The sequence below is a fragment of the Salvelinus alpinus genome, chromosome 17 (genome assembly GCF_045679555.1).
Source record: "Salvelinus alpinus chromosome 17, SLU_Salpinus.1, whole genome shotgun sequence".
Classification (NCBI taxonomy): Eukaryota; Metazoa; Chordata; class Actinopteri; order Salmoniformes; family Salmonidae; genus Salvelinus; species Salvelinus alpinus.
Window position 1 is genome coordinate 8,685,578 of NC_092102.1, and position 20,199 is coordinate 8,705,776.

The 20,199-nt window shown below is 42.7% G+C and overlaps 1 protein-coding gene across 2 annotated transcripts; it reads right to left on the minus strand.

The window, feature by feature from the left end:
- Positions 1-4: 4 nt before the first annotated feature.
- LOC139542066 (serine/threonine-protein kinase 38) lies at positions 5-17,090 on the minus strand. 2 transcript variants are annotated; one of them, XM_071347070.1, is made up of 13 exons: positions 16,970-17,090; positions 10,158-10,294; positions 7,397-7,448; positions 7,191-7,313; positions 7,008-7,091; positions 5,721-5,844; positions 5,175-5,329; positions 4,886-4,988; positions 4,187-4,248; positions 3,814-3,931; positions 3,447-3,666; positions 3,145-3,239; positions 5-2,875 (listed from the first exon to the last, which is right to left on the minus strand). In XM_071347070.1, the coding sequence occupies exons 1-13, from the start codon at positions 17,042-17,044 to the stop codon at positions 2,736-2,738; spliced, it is 1,488 nt and encodes a 495-aa protein (XP_071203171.1). In that variant the 5' UTR covers positions 17,045-17,090; the 3' UTR covers positions 5-2,735. The 2 variants fall into 2 exon arrangements, with proteins under 2 accessions (XP_071203171.1, XP_071203170.1); XM_071347069.1 differs by having other exon boundaries at positions 1,479-2,875; positions 4,877-4,988.
- Between the last annotated feature and the right edge of the window lie 3,109 nt (positions 17,091-20,199).

A 20,199-nucleotide genomic window follows, 5' to 3' on the forward strand; every position in this document is an offset into this window, starting at 1 on the left:
AAGGTAATAAATAATGAATATTTAATTAAGACCTTTGTTCACCATTTACATTATTCCACCTCAGTTTGTCAGATAAAACAATTTCCAGAAGAAAACGTAACTCCTGCACATGGCTAGTGTGCCCATTCAACCAGTGAAATGACATTTCCCTCGCCCATCAAAAACAAAGTCAGATTTCAGAGCGGCCCATTATTTTGCCGTACAAAACGGAAACACCACAGATATTAAGTGCAGCTATTCAATGTGAAAATGGCAGAAAATATACAATAGAAACCTCCCACCACAGTGGATTAAATACAACTCCCCCTACTTTTGATTGAATGTTCCCTATAAAAAGGCTTGTACAGCCCGTTTCCCACACCTTGTGTGCCTGGGGGGAAATAACAGCATACACACACAGTTGGATGACATCTACAAAAGAGCACCCACCTTATCAGTGTTAACACAACATATTCCCACATATTATTTTACTGAGTATATCACCCATTCCTCTAAAGACATGCAAATCTCACACACCAAGCAGCATACATTTAAAATACAATCATTCCAAAAAGCCCATTCGCACTTTGCCAACTCGTCCGCCCAATACTTTTTAAACCCGGCATTACAGCTGGATCATTAGGGCATCAAGCATCAGTAAAAGGTGAGACCAGTCTCAAAATCAGTTCTGTCGCTCAGTCGTAAAAACAAAATGTCTGGATATTAAATCTCAGCAAGTAGTCTAAACTACCCAGAACACCGTACAGATATTTAACAAAATACCAGACATCTTCACCGTGTGACAAACCTACCACTCCTGTGGTTTAGGCTACATTCCATTCAAATTACAGCATTTTGGAATTAACATGGCATTAAATTCATCTTCAACTACACCTTGGGATTACATTCGATTCAAATGACAGCATTTGGGATTGTGTTAAGAACAGCGAGTCACATATAGCCCTGTTTACAGATTTAAGGTCGAGTTTCTCAACTCACACCTCTTAGCCTCTTGAAAGGTAAGGACATACCAGGTGGCATATCCTTGACACGAAACGTCAGGCAAATGTAATGTTTAAAGTATTCTTGCTAAGAAATAGCCGAGCAACAGGAAGAGACGGAACTATAGACACGACAGGAAGTGGAAAGGGTGCGTTAATGACCCTAACCTAGGGTCACAGAGCACACGGCGCCGGAGTGTGTCTCAAAACTCTAAAAGCTGCTCCTTTTCTATTCTGTTACATATCCGCTGAACAAACTTGCTCTGCCACCTCACCTACCAAGCCCTTACAGACCAGTGGTCAGGACAAAAAAAGAGAAGGAAAGAGAAGAGTATCAATATCTTGGCCTTACTTATAGCTCCCCTACCCCAAAGGTCCATGGAAAAGTACCAAAAATAATGGTTGGTACATGCACCAAATTTTAGTATTCAATCAGTACATGCAACATATTTTTGTATTTGATTTTGCTCTCTAGCTAAAGGACATGCATATCCACAAATGTTATAAGTCCGACAGAGCATTGGTAAATCAAATGAGTTAAAGGACAGCATGAAGGTGCTAATATTAACAGTGGATGATTGTCAAACTAAGAACCTAAAAAGGTAGGCTTGTGGAAGGTGTAGTTCCATTTCAAATGGAATCATATTCAAGAGAGGCGATTCTATTGCTATAAACACTTGCCAAAGTCCATGTAACAGCTCCATCATTGGCAGTAGTGAAGTGACAATTAAATGGAGAAGTAATTCCATTGAAACCCTCAAAAGTTAGACTGAATAGTGACAACAATTACACTCAGCTCTCAATGTTTTTGGTTATTGCCTTGTTGCAACAGGCAACCGGTCCGAAGCACCATCATCCAAGACGCTTCAGTAGAGAGCTCTCTAAAAACACATGAAAAACATTGACATATATTCCCTGAAAAGCATCATTAGTTCGTCACATTACACGATTTCTAATGTTTTTGACGGTGGAACTCATTTCTAAAAAGATGGGAGAAATCTATTGTGTGTGGAAAAAAGAAAAACCGAAGAGAGAAAAGCTAGCCCTTTGACAGAAAAGTGAGGCATATTGGATCCTAGTCCCATGCTGGTGGTCGCCCAGCTAAACTTTAAGACTTCAATGCCTGTTTGTGGAGGAGGAAGTGAAGAAGGCTGGTATAGCCAAGCAAGTGTGTTCTTCTGATGTGAAAATGGGCTCTGGCCCCTGAGGTGACCGGTTATGCTGGTATCTTGGTTTAGTCCCTTGGGATACTGACGGATAGAGAAACAGTCTTGGCCGAGTTGGACCGACGCTAGTGGAGATCTACGACAGATGGTCCCCAAACTAAGGTCATATCAACACCTCCAAGACTGCTCATTGATGGATCCTACACTTTCGTTATGGGAACTTTAATCCTGGGGTGGAATGGCATATGAGTTTTCACATAGAAAACAATCACTGTCCATACCTTCCAGCACAACGCTAAGGCTTTTTTAGATAGACAAACTCGAGTTGGAGAAGGTCACACTTCTCTACAGAGTACACAGAGCCCTACAAGTCCCCTGCAAAGGAAGGAGAAAGGTCCCTTCAGCAGGATCAGACACATGGGATAGTCTCAATTATGACGGACCCCTTCAACAAGCTTGAATAGGGTAATTTAGTTTCTACCTCCAAAATTGAGTTTGGGAGAGGAGTGGATGTTGGGATCCATGGGGAATTCCTTTTGAGTGCCAGTCTGAGGGACAGGTAGAGTGAGTGAGGAAACAAAAGAAGGATTCATCTCTTCCCCGTCTTCATGTAGGAGGGGATAGCCCCTCGGGCTGTGAGGCCTTCAAAGCGCTTGTAGGTGTAGTTGATGAAGACCCAGTCCTTGTTCTTGAGGTCTGCCTCAGAATGGTTGGACACCACAGGGGCAGCTGAGGCGGAAAAAGACACGGATTATTTCACACAGGGCAATAGAGGAAAACAAAGGATCCAAAATGTGAGAATCCTGTTTCAAGGTGGCGTTAGTTGACCAGGGCCATGTTTAATAGGCACCACATTGAAGAAAACAGACTTAACCTGGGAATGACTAACTGGTGTAAATCGAAACGTCTTTGTTTTTCGTTGTGTGCCCTAATGAACACTACCCTGTTGAATTATGACTAGTGGCAGCCACTAATGTTGGCGACAATGAGAAACGTACCTGTCGGTTGGAGGATATCAGAGTCTGGGAACTCGTCAAAGTTGGACGTGTCGTCGATGCTTTTTATCTCAATGGGAATGGCAGCGGGTCTTTCTCTGTAATAAAAACGGAACCCTGTTTTTAACAATGTCACTGTTCCCATTTCTGAATGCACCATTAACTGATACAATCAGCTACATCCTCAAAAGAAATGCTAGCCAGGAGATTTGGGATATTGACAAATAACCAGCAATAAAGTGGAAAATATCTTTTTTTTTTTTTTAAACGTCAGAAAATTGAACTATTCTTTTAAGCCCTCGTACCTGATGTGGTCGTAGTCCACCCCCTCGAAGAAGGCGTTGCCCTTAATGTCCTCCACCCCAGTGGCTCCGATCCTGTGCTCCTCCTCACAGCAGAACCTGAGGATGAGGTCCTTAGCTTTCTCCGAAATGGGCACTTCAGGGGGAAAAGTCAGTGTTTCTTGCCAGTTCATCACCTTCCTGTAGGTCTCCTGAGGGGTCTCTGAGCAGAACGGGGGATAGCCTGGAAAACAACACACATGGGATCAACCAGCCAGGCATGGGCAAATACGTAGTAATGGCACCATTCTGTGACATTCATGCAAGATGATTGAAAGCCAATCAATGCTTTTTCAGAGGCCCCAAGCAGAAGATGTTGACAGGATCTCACCTATCAGCATCTCATACATGATGACTCCAAGGCTCCACCAATCACAGAGCTTGTTGTATCCGTTCTGCATGAAGACTTCAGGGGCGATGTAGTCAGGGGTGCCCACAGTAGAGAAGGCCTGGGGGGGGGCGCGAGAGAAAGATCATGCAATGTGACTACAAGACTACACCAATACAAATGTGGTCGTGTTTGAGATCGACTGCATTCCAGTCGGTGACTGCAGACTGACAGATCTACAAAATCACCCTGCATCCTAAATAACTACATTTTATATGTGGACTAGTCCGTTCAAAATGGATGCTCTCGAACACGGCCCATGTCTACTTGTAGAATACACTGTATGTTGCCCTCCCATCTAGCTTAATTTTCTCACCAGCTGTCTCCGGTTCCTCTTCCATGTCTCTGCTTTCCTCTTTGAGTTCATGTTATTGAATGCTGTAAAGAAAAATAAACAGTTGTATAAAATGACACAAGTAGGTAATACTTGTTGAACCCCATAACCTTGCAGGTTAAGCATCTGAAACCCTTTCAGACTTCGTTATGAAACAAATAGACATTTTAGGATCTGCTGATTTACATTTTAGTCACTTAGTGCTTCTGCTAACGCAGATAAATTCTACATTTAAATAATAATCCCCATTAAGGAATTGGAAGATTGGTACATGCAACAACTCAAAACATGAAGCAAACCTGAAAACAAACCATTTTAAGTCACTCATTTTCATTTTTGTACAAGCACATTTCAAATCATTACCTGGTTAGTAGAGAAACATTAAAAAGGCACAATATCTGGGACATTTCCAACTGTTCAATGGTATTTCTAATTAATAGTGTATAAATGCCTTATGAGCTTTGTACATCAGTTTTACCTCCACCATAACCCAAATATGACTCCATTGTTGATGTTTTGGTTGTCATTTGGCTCTTTGTAAACAATGTGTAGCTCCAAAATACGCTTCCAAATCTCAAGGACTACAAGGTCGGAGAAAAAGTCCAAATTGTGGCTTTAACATCAATACAGGGTGTTAGTATGTAAAGTAATGGATTGATTGGGATGCCTGACTTTGCTTACTGAAGTCACTGGGGAGGCTGTGGTTCAGGTTCTTGTAGAACTCGGTACGATGCGCCCTCTTCAGACCTGTGCAAAGACCAAAGTCAGACAGCTTCACATGGCCCTGAAACAATCAAGCAAAAACACATCCAGTACAGGCTTATATTCATTAGTGCACACCGTGCTGTGTATTGGAAAAGTTTAGCCCGTTTTCTTCATTTTGGTGCCTTGTAAACTCAAACAGAATAACATATCCAAACCACCAGTCTGAGCTCATGTTTGTGTCTCTTGAGTACGTGCTCAAACTCACCCTGGAGTCTAGTAGCAGGTTGTCAGGTTTGATGTCTCTGTGAATGAAGCCCAACTGGTGGATGGAGTCGATGGCTAGCACCGTCTCAGCGATGTAGAACTGAGTGGCCTCCTCTGTCAGAGTATCCTTCTTCATCAGCAGAGTCATCATGTCACCTGTAGGGGGCAGTGTCGGGTTACAACATGTACAGTCCCACTGGACTTTGAGGCATATTCAGCGAGACAGAAGTTGTTTGTTCGGTGGCTTTGCAGATAGAACATTAAGAATAAACAATCAATATGCAGCACATTTCTATGTTTTTCTGCAACGTTCTGACGGCTGTATCAAGCGTCTCAGAGTAGAAATACTGATCTAGGATCAATTTAGCCTTTTAGACCTATAATGAACATGATATTATTTACAGGAGGGACCCAATCCTAGATCGGCACTTCTACTCTGTCTACATACACCTGCAAGAGTAGCTGATCTAGCTTCCAACTGGACAATGACTGTGCCTGTAGTGTAGGAGACTGTTTGGGGTTCAGTTTAGAGTGAGGGGGGTTATACCGCCAGGCAGGAACTCCATGATGAGGTAGAGGTTCATCTTGTCCTGGAAGCTGTAGAACATCTTAACCACCCACAGACTGTCAGCCTCTACCAGGATGTCCCTCTCAGCACGGATGTGGCCCACCTAGAAATACACACAAATGGCATGATACATAAACTCAGCAAAAAAAAGAAACGTCCCTTTTTCAGGACCCTGTCTTTCAAAGATAATTCGTAAAAATCTAAATAACTTCACAGATCTTCTTTGTAAAGGGTTTAAACACTGTTTCCCATGCTTTTTCAAAGAACCATAAACAATTAACGGATATGCACCTGTGGAACGGTTGTTAAGACACTAACAGCTTACAGACAGTAGGCAATTCGGGTCACAGTTTTGAAAACATAGGACACTAAAGAGGCATTTCTACTGACTCTGAAAAACACCAAAAGAAAGATGCCCAGGGTCCTTGCTCATCTGCGTGAACGTGCCTTAGGCATGCTGCAAGGAGGCATGAGGACTGCAGATGTGGCCTTGGCAATAAATTGCAATGTCCGTACTGTGAGACGCCTAAGACAGCGGTGGCAGACCACGTGTAACAACACCTGCACAGGAACGGTACATCTGAACATCACACCTGTGGGACAGGTACAGGATGGCAACAACTGCCCGAGTTACATCAGGAAAGCACAATCCCTCCATCAGTGCTCAGACTGTCCGCAATAGGCTGAGAGAGGCTGAACTGAGGGCTTGCAGGCCTGTTGTTAGGCAGGTCCTCACCAGACATCACCGGCAACAACGTCGCCTACGGGCACAAACCCACCATCACTGGACCAGACAGGACTGGCAAAAAAGGTGCTCTTAACTGAGGAGTCGCAATTTTGGCTCATTAGGGGTGATGATCAGATTTGCGTTTATCGAAATCTGGTGCAGTCCATGAGGAGGAGATGCACTGCAGTACTTAATGCAGCTGGTGGCCACACCAGATACTGACTGTTACTTTTGATTTTGACCCTCCCCCCTTTGTTCAGGGACACATTAGTCAATTTCTGTGGAACTTGCTCAGTTCATGTCTCAGTTGTTGAATCTTGTTATGTTCATAGAAATATAAACACGTTAAGTCTGCTGAAAATAAACGCAATTGACAGTGAGAGGACATTTCTTTTTTTTCCTGAGTTTACATTTATAGATTGCATGGCAGGTACTACTTTTGTATCCAAGACCTGCTTTGGATTTGTGAGAATGAACATGACTGGCCATTATGTATTGGCCATCAACATATCCTCCTACCCTTTCCTCCTCCTCCTCACCTGCTCCTTCTCCAGCATGTCGGCCTTGCGGAGGATCTTCATAGCGTACACGTGGCCTGTGTCCTTCTTCTGCACCAGACGCACCTTGGGACCAAAACGTGTCAGTAATTTATTGAATAATAAGCTGAAAGTCTGCAAGGCTACTACGTAAGAGAGGTGTTTAAGAAAAGGGGTGATGCCTACCTCTCCGAAAGCTCCTCGGCCAATCACCTTGAGGGACTCGAAGTCCTCCAGCCCCAGGCGGGTTCGTTTGAGACGCAGGAACTCGGTCTCTTTCCTGGCGTGCTGGGAGCGCCGGATACGCTTCTGCACAGGTAGAGGAGGCAATGGTTAGTGCGCACAACTGCACGTGTCAAAAAGGTTGTGTCTGTGTCAGTCTTCAACGTCACCTCCTCATCAGCCAAGCCCTCTTGATCCATCACCTTTTCCAACTTCTGCTGCCTGGAACAGAAATGGAAAAATGTTTTGAATTATGGCTGTCCCCGATAAAAAAAAAGATTTGTCGACCAAAATTAATCTCTTCTATTCGATCAATTGATTGTTCAACATTTTTTTAACGTAATTTTCCTAATATAGACACACCTGTTTTAATAAAATTAACTATATGCATTGAGCTTGTCTGATGCTTTAAGCGCACCGTTGGATGAAATAAGATGCAAATGACCCGAGAGCCAGAGATGAATACAACCAGAAGAAATAAAAATAAAAATAAAAAATGATCACGTTCCTCCTGCTGGCTTTCGCAGATTCTGCCATTTCTCTCCTGAAGTTGCCGGGAATAGGCTACACGAGGAGTCAAACTTTCTCATGTGAAATGACAATTTAATTTACAAATTCTTCCGATCTGTGTGCCAGTTAGGGTTTTCATATTCACATTTTTGTGGAACAGATTCATTTTGTTTATCATAACACCTTTGAATCTCAAAATCATTCTCATGTGGTTAATCCAAATCGAAATTAAAATATATATAAAAAAAAAAAAAGAAGAGGTAACTTCTATTGCCAACTCTGTAAAAATTGCCTACATAAAGCCATTAAATAACATTGCAGCCTGCAGGTAGAAAATATTGCTCCGTTCATCTTTCCCTCGACCTTGACTAGTCTCCCAGTCCCTGTCGTTGAAAAACATCCCCACAGCATGATGCCACCACCATGCTTCACGGTAAAGTTTGATAAAGTTTGATTTGAAACAGTGAGGGACTATCTTTACTTCAATAGGAATGCTTGTTTTTTTTTTTCAGTATCGCTACGCTTTATTACATTGTGGAATAATGAATGCGACACAGGGACTTCCATATTAGACCACCGTGTTGCCTTTGTTCTCCAGTGTTTTTAACAGGGAAGTGGTAGTACGGGTTGGACAGGTGGAATTTTGTGTGTCATATTGTGACCCGTGGTTGAACAGACAGACATCTTGTTGTTCTACTGATGGATGACATATTTATATGGAAAAAAATAAATTGCACCTGGGCAGGAATAATACATTACGGACTTTCTCTTATTAGATTTAAAAAAATGTTTTTCTCTTTGTATTATCTTTTACCAGATCTAATGTGTTATATTCTCCTATGTTAATTTAACATTTCCACAAACTTCAAAGTTTTTCCTTTCAAATGGTATCAAGAATATGCATATCCTTGTTTCAGGTCCTGAGCTACAGGCAGTTAGATTTGGGTATGTCACTTTTGGCAAAAATAGGGGAAAAAGGGTTGGATCCTTATTAAAAGCATACAGGCCTATTAAGCAAGACAGACAGGTTGATGTTATTGGCCCAATATAGAAAACCTGGGGAGGGAAAAGCTAGTTAGAATGTGTTAAAGTCCTCTGCAGTATATATGCAGTGTCCACCATTTCTTAGCCTAATCGTATTCACCCTCCTTGGCATTTCTCCTATTTTGTTGCCTTACAACCTGGAATTTAAATGGATTTTTGGGGGGATTGTATCATTTGATTTACACAACATGCCTACCACTTTGAAGATGCAAAATATTTTTTCTTGTGAAACAAACAAGAAATAAGACAAAGAAACAGAAAACTTGAGCGTTCATAACTATTCACCCCCCAAAGTCAATACTTTGTAGAGCCACATTTTGCAGCAATTACAGCTGAAAGTCTCTTGGGGTATGTCTCTATAAGCTTGGCACATCTAGACACTGGGATTTTTGCCCATTCTTCAAGGCAAAACTGCTCCAGCTCCTACAAGTTGGATGGGTTCTGCTGGTGTACAGCAATCTTTAAGTCATACCACAGATTTTCAATTGGATTGAGGTCTTTGCTTTGACTAGGCCATTCCAAGACATTTAAATGTTTCCCCTTAAACCACTCAAGTGTTGCTTTAGCACTATGCTTAGGGTCATTGTCCTGCTGGAAGGTGAACCTCAGTCCCAGTCTCAAATCTCTTGAAGACTGAAACAGGTTTCCCTCAAGAACTTCCCTGTATTTAGCGCCATCCATCATTCCTTCAATTCTGACCAGTTTCCCAGTCCCTGATTTTAAAATTCTGATATCTTTTTAGAACCCAACCCTGATATGTACTTCTCCACAAATTTGTTCCTGACCGGTTTGGAGAGCTCCTTTGTCTTCATGGAGCCGCTTGCTTGGTGGTGCCCCTTGCTTAGTGGTGTTGCAGACTCTGGGGCCTTTCAGAACAGGTGTATATATACACTGAGATCATGTGACAGATCATGTGACACTTATATTGCACACAGGTGGACTTTATTTAACTTCTGAAGGTAATTGGTTGCACCAGATCTTATTTAGGGGCTTCATAGCAAAGGGGGTGAATACATATGCACGCACCACTTTTCCGTTTTAAATTCTTTTGAAACAAGTAATTTTTTTCCCCATTTCACTTCATCAATTTGGACTAGTGTGTGCATGTGCATTACATGAAATCCAAATAAAAATCTATTTAAATTACAGGTTGTAATGCAACAAAATAGGGAAAAATGCCAAGCGGGATGAATACTTTTACAAGGCAATGTAAGGCACAAATACCAAAGTTTGCAACACCCACCTTGAATGACATAACGCATAAGAAGAATGTAGCAATAGAGAACAGAAGAGTTGTAAACAATGTGTCAGTAGAAGGCACTGCCCGTTGGCTGAGCCCAGACGGATGCATGCGTGCGGGTGTAGTAGGAGGCCTACCTCATCTCTCTCTCCTCATGTTGAGCGATGAGGTTGCTGTAGAAGTTCTCCAGGGTCACCTTGGCCATGGTCACACGTTCCTTGGTGTGATTACTCATCGAGGAGCAGGAACTCTGGCCCGTCATTGCCATGGTTACCTGAGAGATGCATTGAAAGGGGGGGGTGCAATTAAGCAACCTGTATATCCTCTTGAAAGAACTATAGGCCTACGCTATCATAATTAACTTCAAGTCCAAACAAAATGTAGATGTATTCTACTTTTCACCCGCCTTGTAATTGTGCTGTTTTCACCCTTGCAAACACTTTCACAGACTCTTCTTTTATCTTTCACTACAACCTTTTCTAAAATAAGGCGCCAAGAAAAGAGGGGTTAAAGACAATTGTCCTCTTTCAGTCGCCATACAGTAACTCAATGTCCAGTCAGCCTCAGCACATTTTGCATGGCTGAGCAACAGGGACCCTTGAGGTGGCAGGAGGAGGGAGGCAAGTGGAAAGAGTCTGCCGTTTGGCTATGAGCTCCAAGCACCGACAAGGCCCTTGATTTTTGTATTGCCGATGCTAGGTCAGGGTAATTCAATTATCCGCCGGACATTCAGTTGGGCAATGAATAAGGAGGTCGTTAAAAGGAAAGACTGGTGCCCAACGAGTCACGGAAGCCGCCGTGTTTGCAGTGCTATGTAGAGGCTGGTCAATAATACTAAGTGCATGCTCTTCAACCGATCGCTGCCTGTACCTGCCCGCCCGTCCAGCATCACCACTCTGGACGGTTCTGACTTAGAATATGTGGACAACTACAAATACCTAGGTGTCTGGTTAGACTGTAAACTCTCCTTCCAGACTCACATCAAACATCTCCAATCCAAAGTTAAATCTAGAATTGGCTTCCTATTTAGCAACAAAGCATCCTTCACCCATGCTGCCAAACATACCCTCGTAAAACTGACCATCTTACCGATCCTCGACTTCGGCGATGTCATTTACAAAATAGCCTCCAACACTCTACTCAACAAATTGGATGCAGTCTATCACAGTGCCATCCGTTTTGTCACCAAAGCCCCATTTACTACCCACCACTGCGACCTGTACGCTCTCGTTGGCTGGCCCTCGCTTCATACTTGTCTACTGTAATTTTTCTACTGTAATATTAACTGTATGTTTGTTTTACTCCATGTGTAACTCTGTGTTGTTATATGTGTCGAACTGCTTTGCTTTATCTTGGCCAGGCTGCAGTTATAAATGAGAACATGTTCTCAACTTGCCTACCTGGTTAAATAAAGGTGAAATAAATACATTTTAAAAATGGTGTGGAAATCAACTTTGTGAACCCAATGCTGATGGGAGCATTACTCTGAACCAGAGAGGGGTAGTGTGTGCATCATCATGGAGTGTAAACTGTGCAGAAACATACGTCACCTCTAATGTCCAAGACATGCTTACACTTCAAGCACGCCTACTCACAATTTATTTTTATTTATTTAAATTTAACTAGGCAAGTCAGTTAAGAACAAATTCTAATTTACAATGACGGCCTACCCCAGGCAAACCCTGACGACGCTGAGATAAATTGGACTCCCGGTTGTGACACAGCCTGGAATCGAACCAGGGTCTGTAGTGAGCACTGAGAAGCAGTGCCTTAGACGGCTGCACCACTTGGGAGCCCAAAAAGACTACTTCACATTATATTTTTTGCATAAGTAAAAAGTGGTTTTCTGAAGTTGCTAGCTAACACTACATGACCAAAAGTACATGGATACCTGCTCGTCGAACATCTCATTCCAAAATGATGGGCATTAATATGGAGCTGGTCGCCCCTTTGCTGCTATAACAGCCTCCACTCTTCTGGGAAGGCCTTCCACTACATGTTGAAACATTGCTGCGGGGATTTGCTTCCATTCAGCCACAAGAGTATTCGTGAGGTCGGGCACTGATGTTGGGCGATTAGGCGTGGCTCGTAGTCGGCGTTCCAATTCATCCCAAAGGTGTTCCATGAGGTTGAGACTCTGTGCAGGCCAGTCAAGTTCTTCCACACCAATCTCAACAAACCCTTTTAGTAAGGACCTTGCTTTGTGTACGGGGGAATTGTCATTCTGAAACAGGAAAGGGCCTTCCCCAAACTGTTGCCACAAAGCTGGAAGCACAGAATCGTCTAGAACGTCATTGTATGCTGTAGCGTTACGATTTCCCTTCACTGGAACGAAGGGGCCTAGCCCGAACCATGAAAAACAGCCAAAGACCATTATTCCTACGCCACCAAACTTTACATTTGGCACTATGCATTCGGGCAGGTAGCATTCTCCTGGCATCCGCCAAATCCAGATGTCCGTCAGACTGCCAGATGGTGAAGCGTGATTCATCACTCCAGAGAACGTGTTTCCACTGCTCCAGAGTCCAATGGCAGTGAGCTTTACACCACTCCAGCCGACGCTTGGCATTGCGCATGGTGATCTTAGGCTTGTGTGCGGCCGCTTGGCCATGGAAACCCATTTCATGAAGCCCTCGACAAACAGTTATTGTGCTGATGTTGCTTCTAGAGGCAGTTTGGAACTCAGTAGGGGGTTTGCAAACGAGGACTTCATTGAAAATTTTAAACATTAAAAACCATGTTTCTTTTGTAGTCCTTTGTAGCTCAGTTGGTAGAGTTGGTACTTGTAACACCCGGGTAGTGGGTTCCATTCCTGGGACCAACCATAAGTAAAATAACCAAGTCACTTTGGTTAAAAGCGTCTGCTAAATGGCATATATTATGTTTTGACATGCATGACAAGTCGTCCACTTCAGCCAACCTAGGACTTGAGAAGCTGCAGGAATGATTGACAGTTGCCTTGTTTGCTACCTAACTGGTTTATGGGGTCAAAGTAGGTAGGTCCAAATATCTGTCATGTAGCTAGCTAGGCTAGCTCTCGAGCACCCAAGGCCAGGCATACAGTCATAGCAGATAGCAAAGAAGGCAACTGTCAATCATTCCTGTGGATTCTCGAGTTATAGGTTGGCTCAAGTGGTTGTCATTCACGTGAAAATATGATGGTTTAATTTTGGATTTAGCTTTAGTGTGGTGGTACAAAGCTTCAATGATTCACAGAGATTGCAGTAGTGTTAGCTAGTTGGGTACTTTAGAAGAGCTAGTAGCTAGCTAACTAACTGGTTTAGCCGAGAGTTAGCATATTACAGTAGCCCAAAGGTCGGAAGATATCGTCCAAACGGAATGAATGCAGCCGGCTGTACATTCGTATCCCCGGTGGACCGGTTCGTACATAAAACATTCTCCATTCAGGCTGCAAAAGCGGGTCGATTTCCTTCACGTGATATAAAAACTGTGAAAATGTGCATACTTTATGAAAATACAATTTTCCACCACCATGCTATGGTGGCTAATGTTACTTCCTGACATTGCATACAGCGTTGAGACCAAGGGTAAACAGACTGCTGCAATCCCTTCGGACAGTAAGAGGGAACGACTCAATATCGCCAGCATTTGGGAAAACGTTTAAGTTTCTGGTTTAGGTTGACTGTCCTGGATAGAAAGCATTCTCTTGCTGCATGTAAATAGCTAGTAACAACAGTTTGATCAAGCTAGCTCTAATGACAGGTGTGAAGTAATGTGAGCAGGGGTTGGAACGGTTCAAAGAACATAACCGAAAACCAATGTCGTTATTTTCCGGTTTTGTACCCTGAACCGGTTCCAACCCCTGCTAACGTTACTTCACAGCTGTCATTGATTTAGCTAGCCTAAACAGTTGTGATCCATACTGTTCCGGAGCAGAACCATTATTGTAAAAGCATGGGAACCTGTTAATAACTTTATATTACATTCCAGGCATTTTTTTCTAGTCCTACATAAAAACACCTATTCAAAGCCCTCACTGTCACTCAGAAACAATATATCTTCACCGGCTTCAAGGGCATTATCACTTTTATACACATCGGGTTACCAACATACCCAAATAATGATTTACATAAACGTTATTTGGATTAATTTATTCATACTATTTCATCCTTCCACAAGATGTAGTCCCGACACATCTAGGGCTGCTACCCAGCCCGGCTGATCGTTCTATCAATTGTTGCCAGAGACGCGACCCAGTCGTTCAGTCTTTTTGTTCTGTATCTATTCCCAGTCGTTTGTTCTAAATGTTCCATTGCCATACTGGCTGGCAACGTTCTTATCCCTTGCTTGCTAGCTACCCAACTATGGCTAACTTAGTCATGTCAAGAATTGCAGCCAGAAAAACAGCAAAGCATTTGTTTAGAGCTTCAAGTTCCTTGGTGTGCACATCCCCCAACAAACGATCATGGTCCATACACACTAAGACAGTCATGAAGAGGGCACGACAAAGCCTATTCCTCCTCAGGAAACTGAAAAGATTTGGCATGGGTCCTCAGATCCTCAAAAGGTTCTACAGCTGCACCAGAGAGCATCCCGACTGGTTGCATCACTGCCTGGTATGGCAACTGCTCGGTCTCCGACCGCAAGGCATTACAGAGGGTAGTGCGTACGGTCTAGTACATCACTGGGGCCAAGCATCCTGCCATCCAGAGGAAGCTTGTCAGAGGAAGGCCCTAAAAATTGTCAAACTCCAGCCACCCTAGTCATGGACTGTTCTCTCTGCTACCGCACAGCAAGAATACTGTAGGTCTAGTTATCACGTTTCACATTGTATTTATTAACTACAAAACTGTATTTTTAACCCTCCTGCTGTGTTCCGGTCAAATTGGACCGATTTACAAGTTCTCTCTGAAAAATGTAGTTCATTTAATCTGATTGTCGTAAGGTTCCATGACTTTGTCCACACAGGGCATCTGAATACACAAAATTCATTTGGATGATTTTCATTACATTTTGGGTTTTTATTTAACTTTGTACACCTGGGGTGTTCCCGGTCAAAAATGACCGATCATTAGAAAAGAATGGGTGAGACTACAGTTAGTGTATAAAATTGAGTTGAGGCACATGCCCATTCATCAGATGGACACACTTCTTCTCCCAGACCCCCACATGCATGTGTCTTTGAGCGCGCACACACACACACCTCACTCCCCTTCTTGGCTTCCATGGCAACCCCCACAGGAACCTTTCACCAATAGAATCTTTCACCCACGGGAACCACACCTGTTGTCATTCTCACAAACAATCGCAACATTGTTTCAATATTATATAGAACTTTTCTCCTGGTATATAAAGCTTTTTTGAGGCCTTGCTCATAACTCATTCTGTGGAAGCACGATGACCAAATGATATAGTGTATGTGAGGCTCTTGATCATATCTTTGATCATGACACTGGTGAGGAGAGTCCTTGTTAAACTTTGACACAAAGTAGTCTATGATAAATAACACAATATTTTTCATCTGAGTATTTGTTATAGTCCAAATAATCAATACATTATGCATTTTTTACTCAAAAACTATTTGTCGAGTTCAGGTCAATGAAGCCTACAGACCATAAATAGCAAATAGAAGTTAAACACGTGTAATGTTCACAAGAACTTAAGTTGATAAAAAGATCTAACACAACATTAGGTGATAATATATGTATTATTATGGATTTATAGTCAGCTATAATGGGGCGGTCATTTTGGACTGGGAACACAGAATTAATTCACATGAAACGAACACAACAGGAGGGTAATTTCTGGTGTCGCTTTGCACACACGCTTGTTAGTTAGCTAGCTCAAAAGACATTCCATGTTCCTTCATATAAGTAGCTCCTCCTATGTATAACTCTGTGGACATTATTCAGATAATCATGTCATAATAATCATGTCATAACAAGATGCTTCCTTAACCCTCTCTAGACATCTCCCGACCCACAAAAATGCAGTCGCATCTTGCGCCATAGGGTACACTTGTTTGTCCATCAGGCATGTAAACAACTAGCTTGCCTGCTATATTCGCACTGATTGCTTTAGTACTTTAATGATCTAAAAACGGTTAATTTCACAGGTTAAACAATTAACAATATACACGGGTACTTTCGGGGGATCGAACCGGTTAAGAACTTTATTTTGCTGGTCGGAACAGTGGAACGGAACGAAACGTAGTTCTGGTCAGAACAAAACGGTTGGAAAATTATTTCGGTTCCAACCCCTTCACTTTAACGTTAGATAGCTAAATCAAAGATGACTATAAAGTAAAATGCCAAGTAGCTAACGTTAGCCAACCTAATTTAAACGTGTTTACACAAACGTGTCAAACTAGTTAGCTAACTTATCAAGAGTTCATCCAGTCCACCATCACATAAAATAGCGAATATCTTTGCACACGTTTGTATCGAACTAGCTAACGTTAGCTGTGTAAGCTGTGTTACTTGTGGTAAAGTCAAGAGAGTTTGTTAGCTAGCTTAACTAACCTTAGCTAGCCTAGTTGTTTACTGTCAGGTAAGATAAGGGGACTAACGTTACGTTATTTCGGAAAACACAATCAGCTCTCTTCAGTACCTTAGCTAGATGATGTTAACTTTCAAATATACTAAATTATGAACCAAATAAACGTTTTAAGCGTTTAAAAAAAAATCTAACCACATGTAGCCACATAGCTTCAACAAAGTAGCTAGCTAGCCAACTTGGTTTAGTCGAGTTAGCTTAGCTAGTTCATGCTGTGCTAAACGTGAAAAGTTAGCTAGCTAACGTTACTGTAGCTAGCCAACCAACGATGCTTGGCTGGCAGGATCCCATGAGACAACTACAAGATAAGAGGGAACATGTTAACCATAACATTTTATTTCACTAAACTAGGTAGGTACATGTAATAGTTTTAAAACAATAAAATAAATAAGCATTTCCATTTCTCGGCAACTTGGTATTTTGTTATAACTACCTCCGCAGGAACGACCTCTCTCTCTGCTCCGCTGTGTGTGGCTCTTCTTCGATGGGGTTTAACGGCGGTTGGCATCCAACGTTAATGGTGCATTACCGCCACCAGCTGGACGGGGTATTGAATAAGAAACTAAAAAAAACATTGTGGGAAATGGGGAAAACGTCATCATACAAAATAAAACACGTCAACTAAGAAAACCCATCGCGCTTCTGCAATCAATGTCCACTTAAGCAATATGGCGCGAGGGGGTGTGGAATATGGCTAATATACCACGGCTAAGGGCTGTTCTTTATGCACGATGCATTGCGGAGTGCCTGGACACAGCCCTTAGCCGTGTTTTATTGGCCATATACCATAAACCCCAGAGGTTCCTTATTGCTATTATAAACTGGTTATCAACGTAATTAGAGCAGTAAAAAGACATGTTTTGTCATACCCGTGGTATACGGTCTGATATATCACGGCTGTCAACCAATCAGCATTTAGGGCTCTAACCACCCAGTTTATAAAACAAAATACATCCCTACACAGGCTCAGGGGCCTGTGATGGCGGTACATTCACCGACAAGAATTCTTGCACGGCCTCGGCTGTGAAATCACGTAGACCCAAAAAACGTTTAGCGGCATTCATAATGATTCCAATTTTCTTAGACTTCTTCTCCGCTTGTGCTGTACAGTTTATGGCATTGCAAAGATAATCCAAAGTCCACCTTTTAAACATGTAGTATTTCACTATCCCGTGGTGGCTCTACTACCATTGTTTCTTCCCCGCCACTTGTTCTATCCCATCTTCTCACCGACTCCAGATAAGAGATAAGCTGGACACTCCTTACCCTTGCCAACTCATTCTCCTTCACCCTAACAGGGCAGTCCAGGAATTCAGGCCCATGTTCACCTCCACAGTTGCAAGATTTCACTTCATCTGGCATACGACACTCTTCCCTTCTGCACACACTTGACACATGACAAAATCTTCTAGATTTACTGTATGACACTGAAGGGGCTTGTGCACAAAAGCTCTTACAGGGTATCTCATGAATCCTATCTTTATATGAGAAGGGAGAGACTCTTCATCAAAGAACAGTAACATGGATGAAGTAAATGTCTTTCCTCCATATAAGTCAGTCGACGTGCACCAACCACTCCATCTATGTCTTCAGTAATATCCTCTGTCTTTATTTCTTGCGCCACCCCAGAAATAACCCACTTGATTGGTGCCCGGCTACGAAAATCCATACAGGAAACGTTTCACTTCGATATCTTTTTGAGTCTTAAAACATGCTTCTTTCCTCCAACACATTCCAGATTTTCTTTAAAATGTTAAACAGATTTTTGAAGTAGCATTGATCCAAAACCCTCACTCTGACTAAAACGAGTCTAGTGATTTGAGTGGCTCGCTTGTGGGAGTGCTATGCAGCAGTTTGTTTATTCGGTTGTGAATAGCAAGTTTGTATGAAGGTCTGCTTATTAAATCGGTGAATAGTTTAATTCATTCTCCATTTCATTAATTTATTCACAGGTAAATAGTCATTTACGCTTTTTAAAATTATGAACACAAATGGTGTTTAAAATCAGTACAACCGACTATGCTAGCTGAGGTTCATAGCCTGTACTAGTGCTTCAAAACCCTTCTGATGTTGCTTTCAAGACAACTGGGAACTCGTAAAAAGTACAATCATGACGTCACTGATCTTCAGGTCGGAAATTCTGAGTTGGATGACCATTCAAAACGATTTTTCCCAGTCTGAGCTAGTTTTCCCGAGTTCCCAAGCACTAAAGTCAGATATCTGAGAGTTCCTAGTTCCCAGTTGTTTTGAAAGCACATTATCCTAGGACATGGGTACTCAACTCTTACACTACGAGGTCCGGAGCCTTCTGGTTTTCTGTTCTACCTGATAATTAATTGCACACACCTGGTGTCCCAGGTCTAAATCAATTCCTGGTTAGAGGGGAACAATGAAAACATGCACTGGAACTGGCTTTGATGTCCAGAGTTGAGTTTGAGGCTCCTAGGGTTTTCAGCGGTTAGCAGATGGTTGGCTGCGTGTGAACTACAATTCTGAAGCTGGGTTTGAACGTTTAGAAACTGTTTTAAAAACATATGCTGATATGCCCCATCTTTCATATCAGCAAGAAATAATCAAATAAAAAAAATATCACTTACTGTAGGTTTGCACAGATCCATAAACTCAAATCAAAATCAAATCAAATGTATTTATAAAGCTCTTTTTTACATCAGTAGATGTCACAAAGTGCTTATACAGAATCCCAGCCTAAAACCCTTAACATTAAGCAATACAGATGTAGAAGCACGGTGGCTAGGAAAAACTCCCTAGAAAGGTAAGAACCTAGGAAACAAGTGAGAGTTACCAGGCTCTGAGGGGTGGCCAGTCCTCTTCTGGCTGTGCCGGGTGGAGATTATAAGAGTACATGGCCATTGATTCCAGATTGTTCTTCAAGATGTTCAAATGTTCATAGATGACCAGCATGGTCAAATAATAATCACAGTGGTTGCAGAGTGTGTAACAGGTCAGTACATCAGGAGTAAATGTCAGTTAGCTTTTCATAGCCAAGCATTGAGAGGTCGAGACAGCAGGTGCGGGACAAGGTATTGCATCCGGTAAACAGGTCAGGGTTCCATAGCCGCAGGCAGAACCGTTGAAACTGGAGCAGCAGCATGACCAGGTGAACTGGGGACAGCCAGGAGTCATCATGCCAGGTAGTCCTGAGGCATGGTCCTAGCGCTCAGGTCCTCTGCGAGGGGAAGAAGAGAGAGAGAATTAGAGGGAGTATACTTAAATTCACACAGGACACCAGATAAGACAGGAGAAATACACCAGCTTTAACAGACTGACCTCAGCCCCCAGGGCACATAGACTACTGCAGCATAGGTACTGGAAGCTGAGACAGGGAGGGTCGGGGGGACACTGTGGCCCCGTCCGACGATACCCCCGGACAGGGCCAACCAGGCAGGATATAACCCCACCCACCTGCCAAAGCACAGCCCCCACACCACTAGAGGGATATCAACAGACCACCAACTTACTACTCTGAGACAAGGCTGAGTATAGCCCACAAAGATCTCCACCGCACAAGCCTGAGGGGGCACAAAACCGGACAGGATGATCACGTCAATGACTCAAGCGATGTACCCCTCCTAGGGATGGCATGGAAGAGCACTAGTAAGCCAGTGACTCAGACCCCGTAATATGGTCAGAGGCAGAGAATCC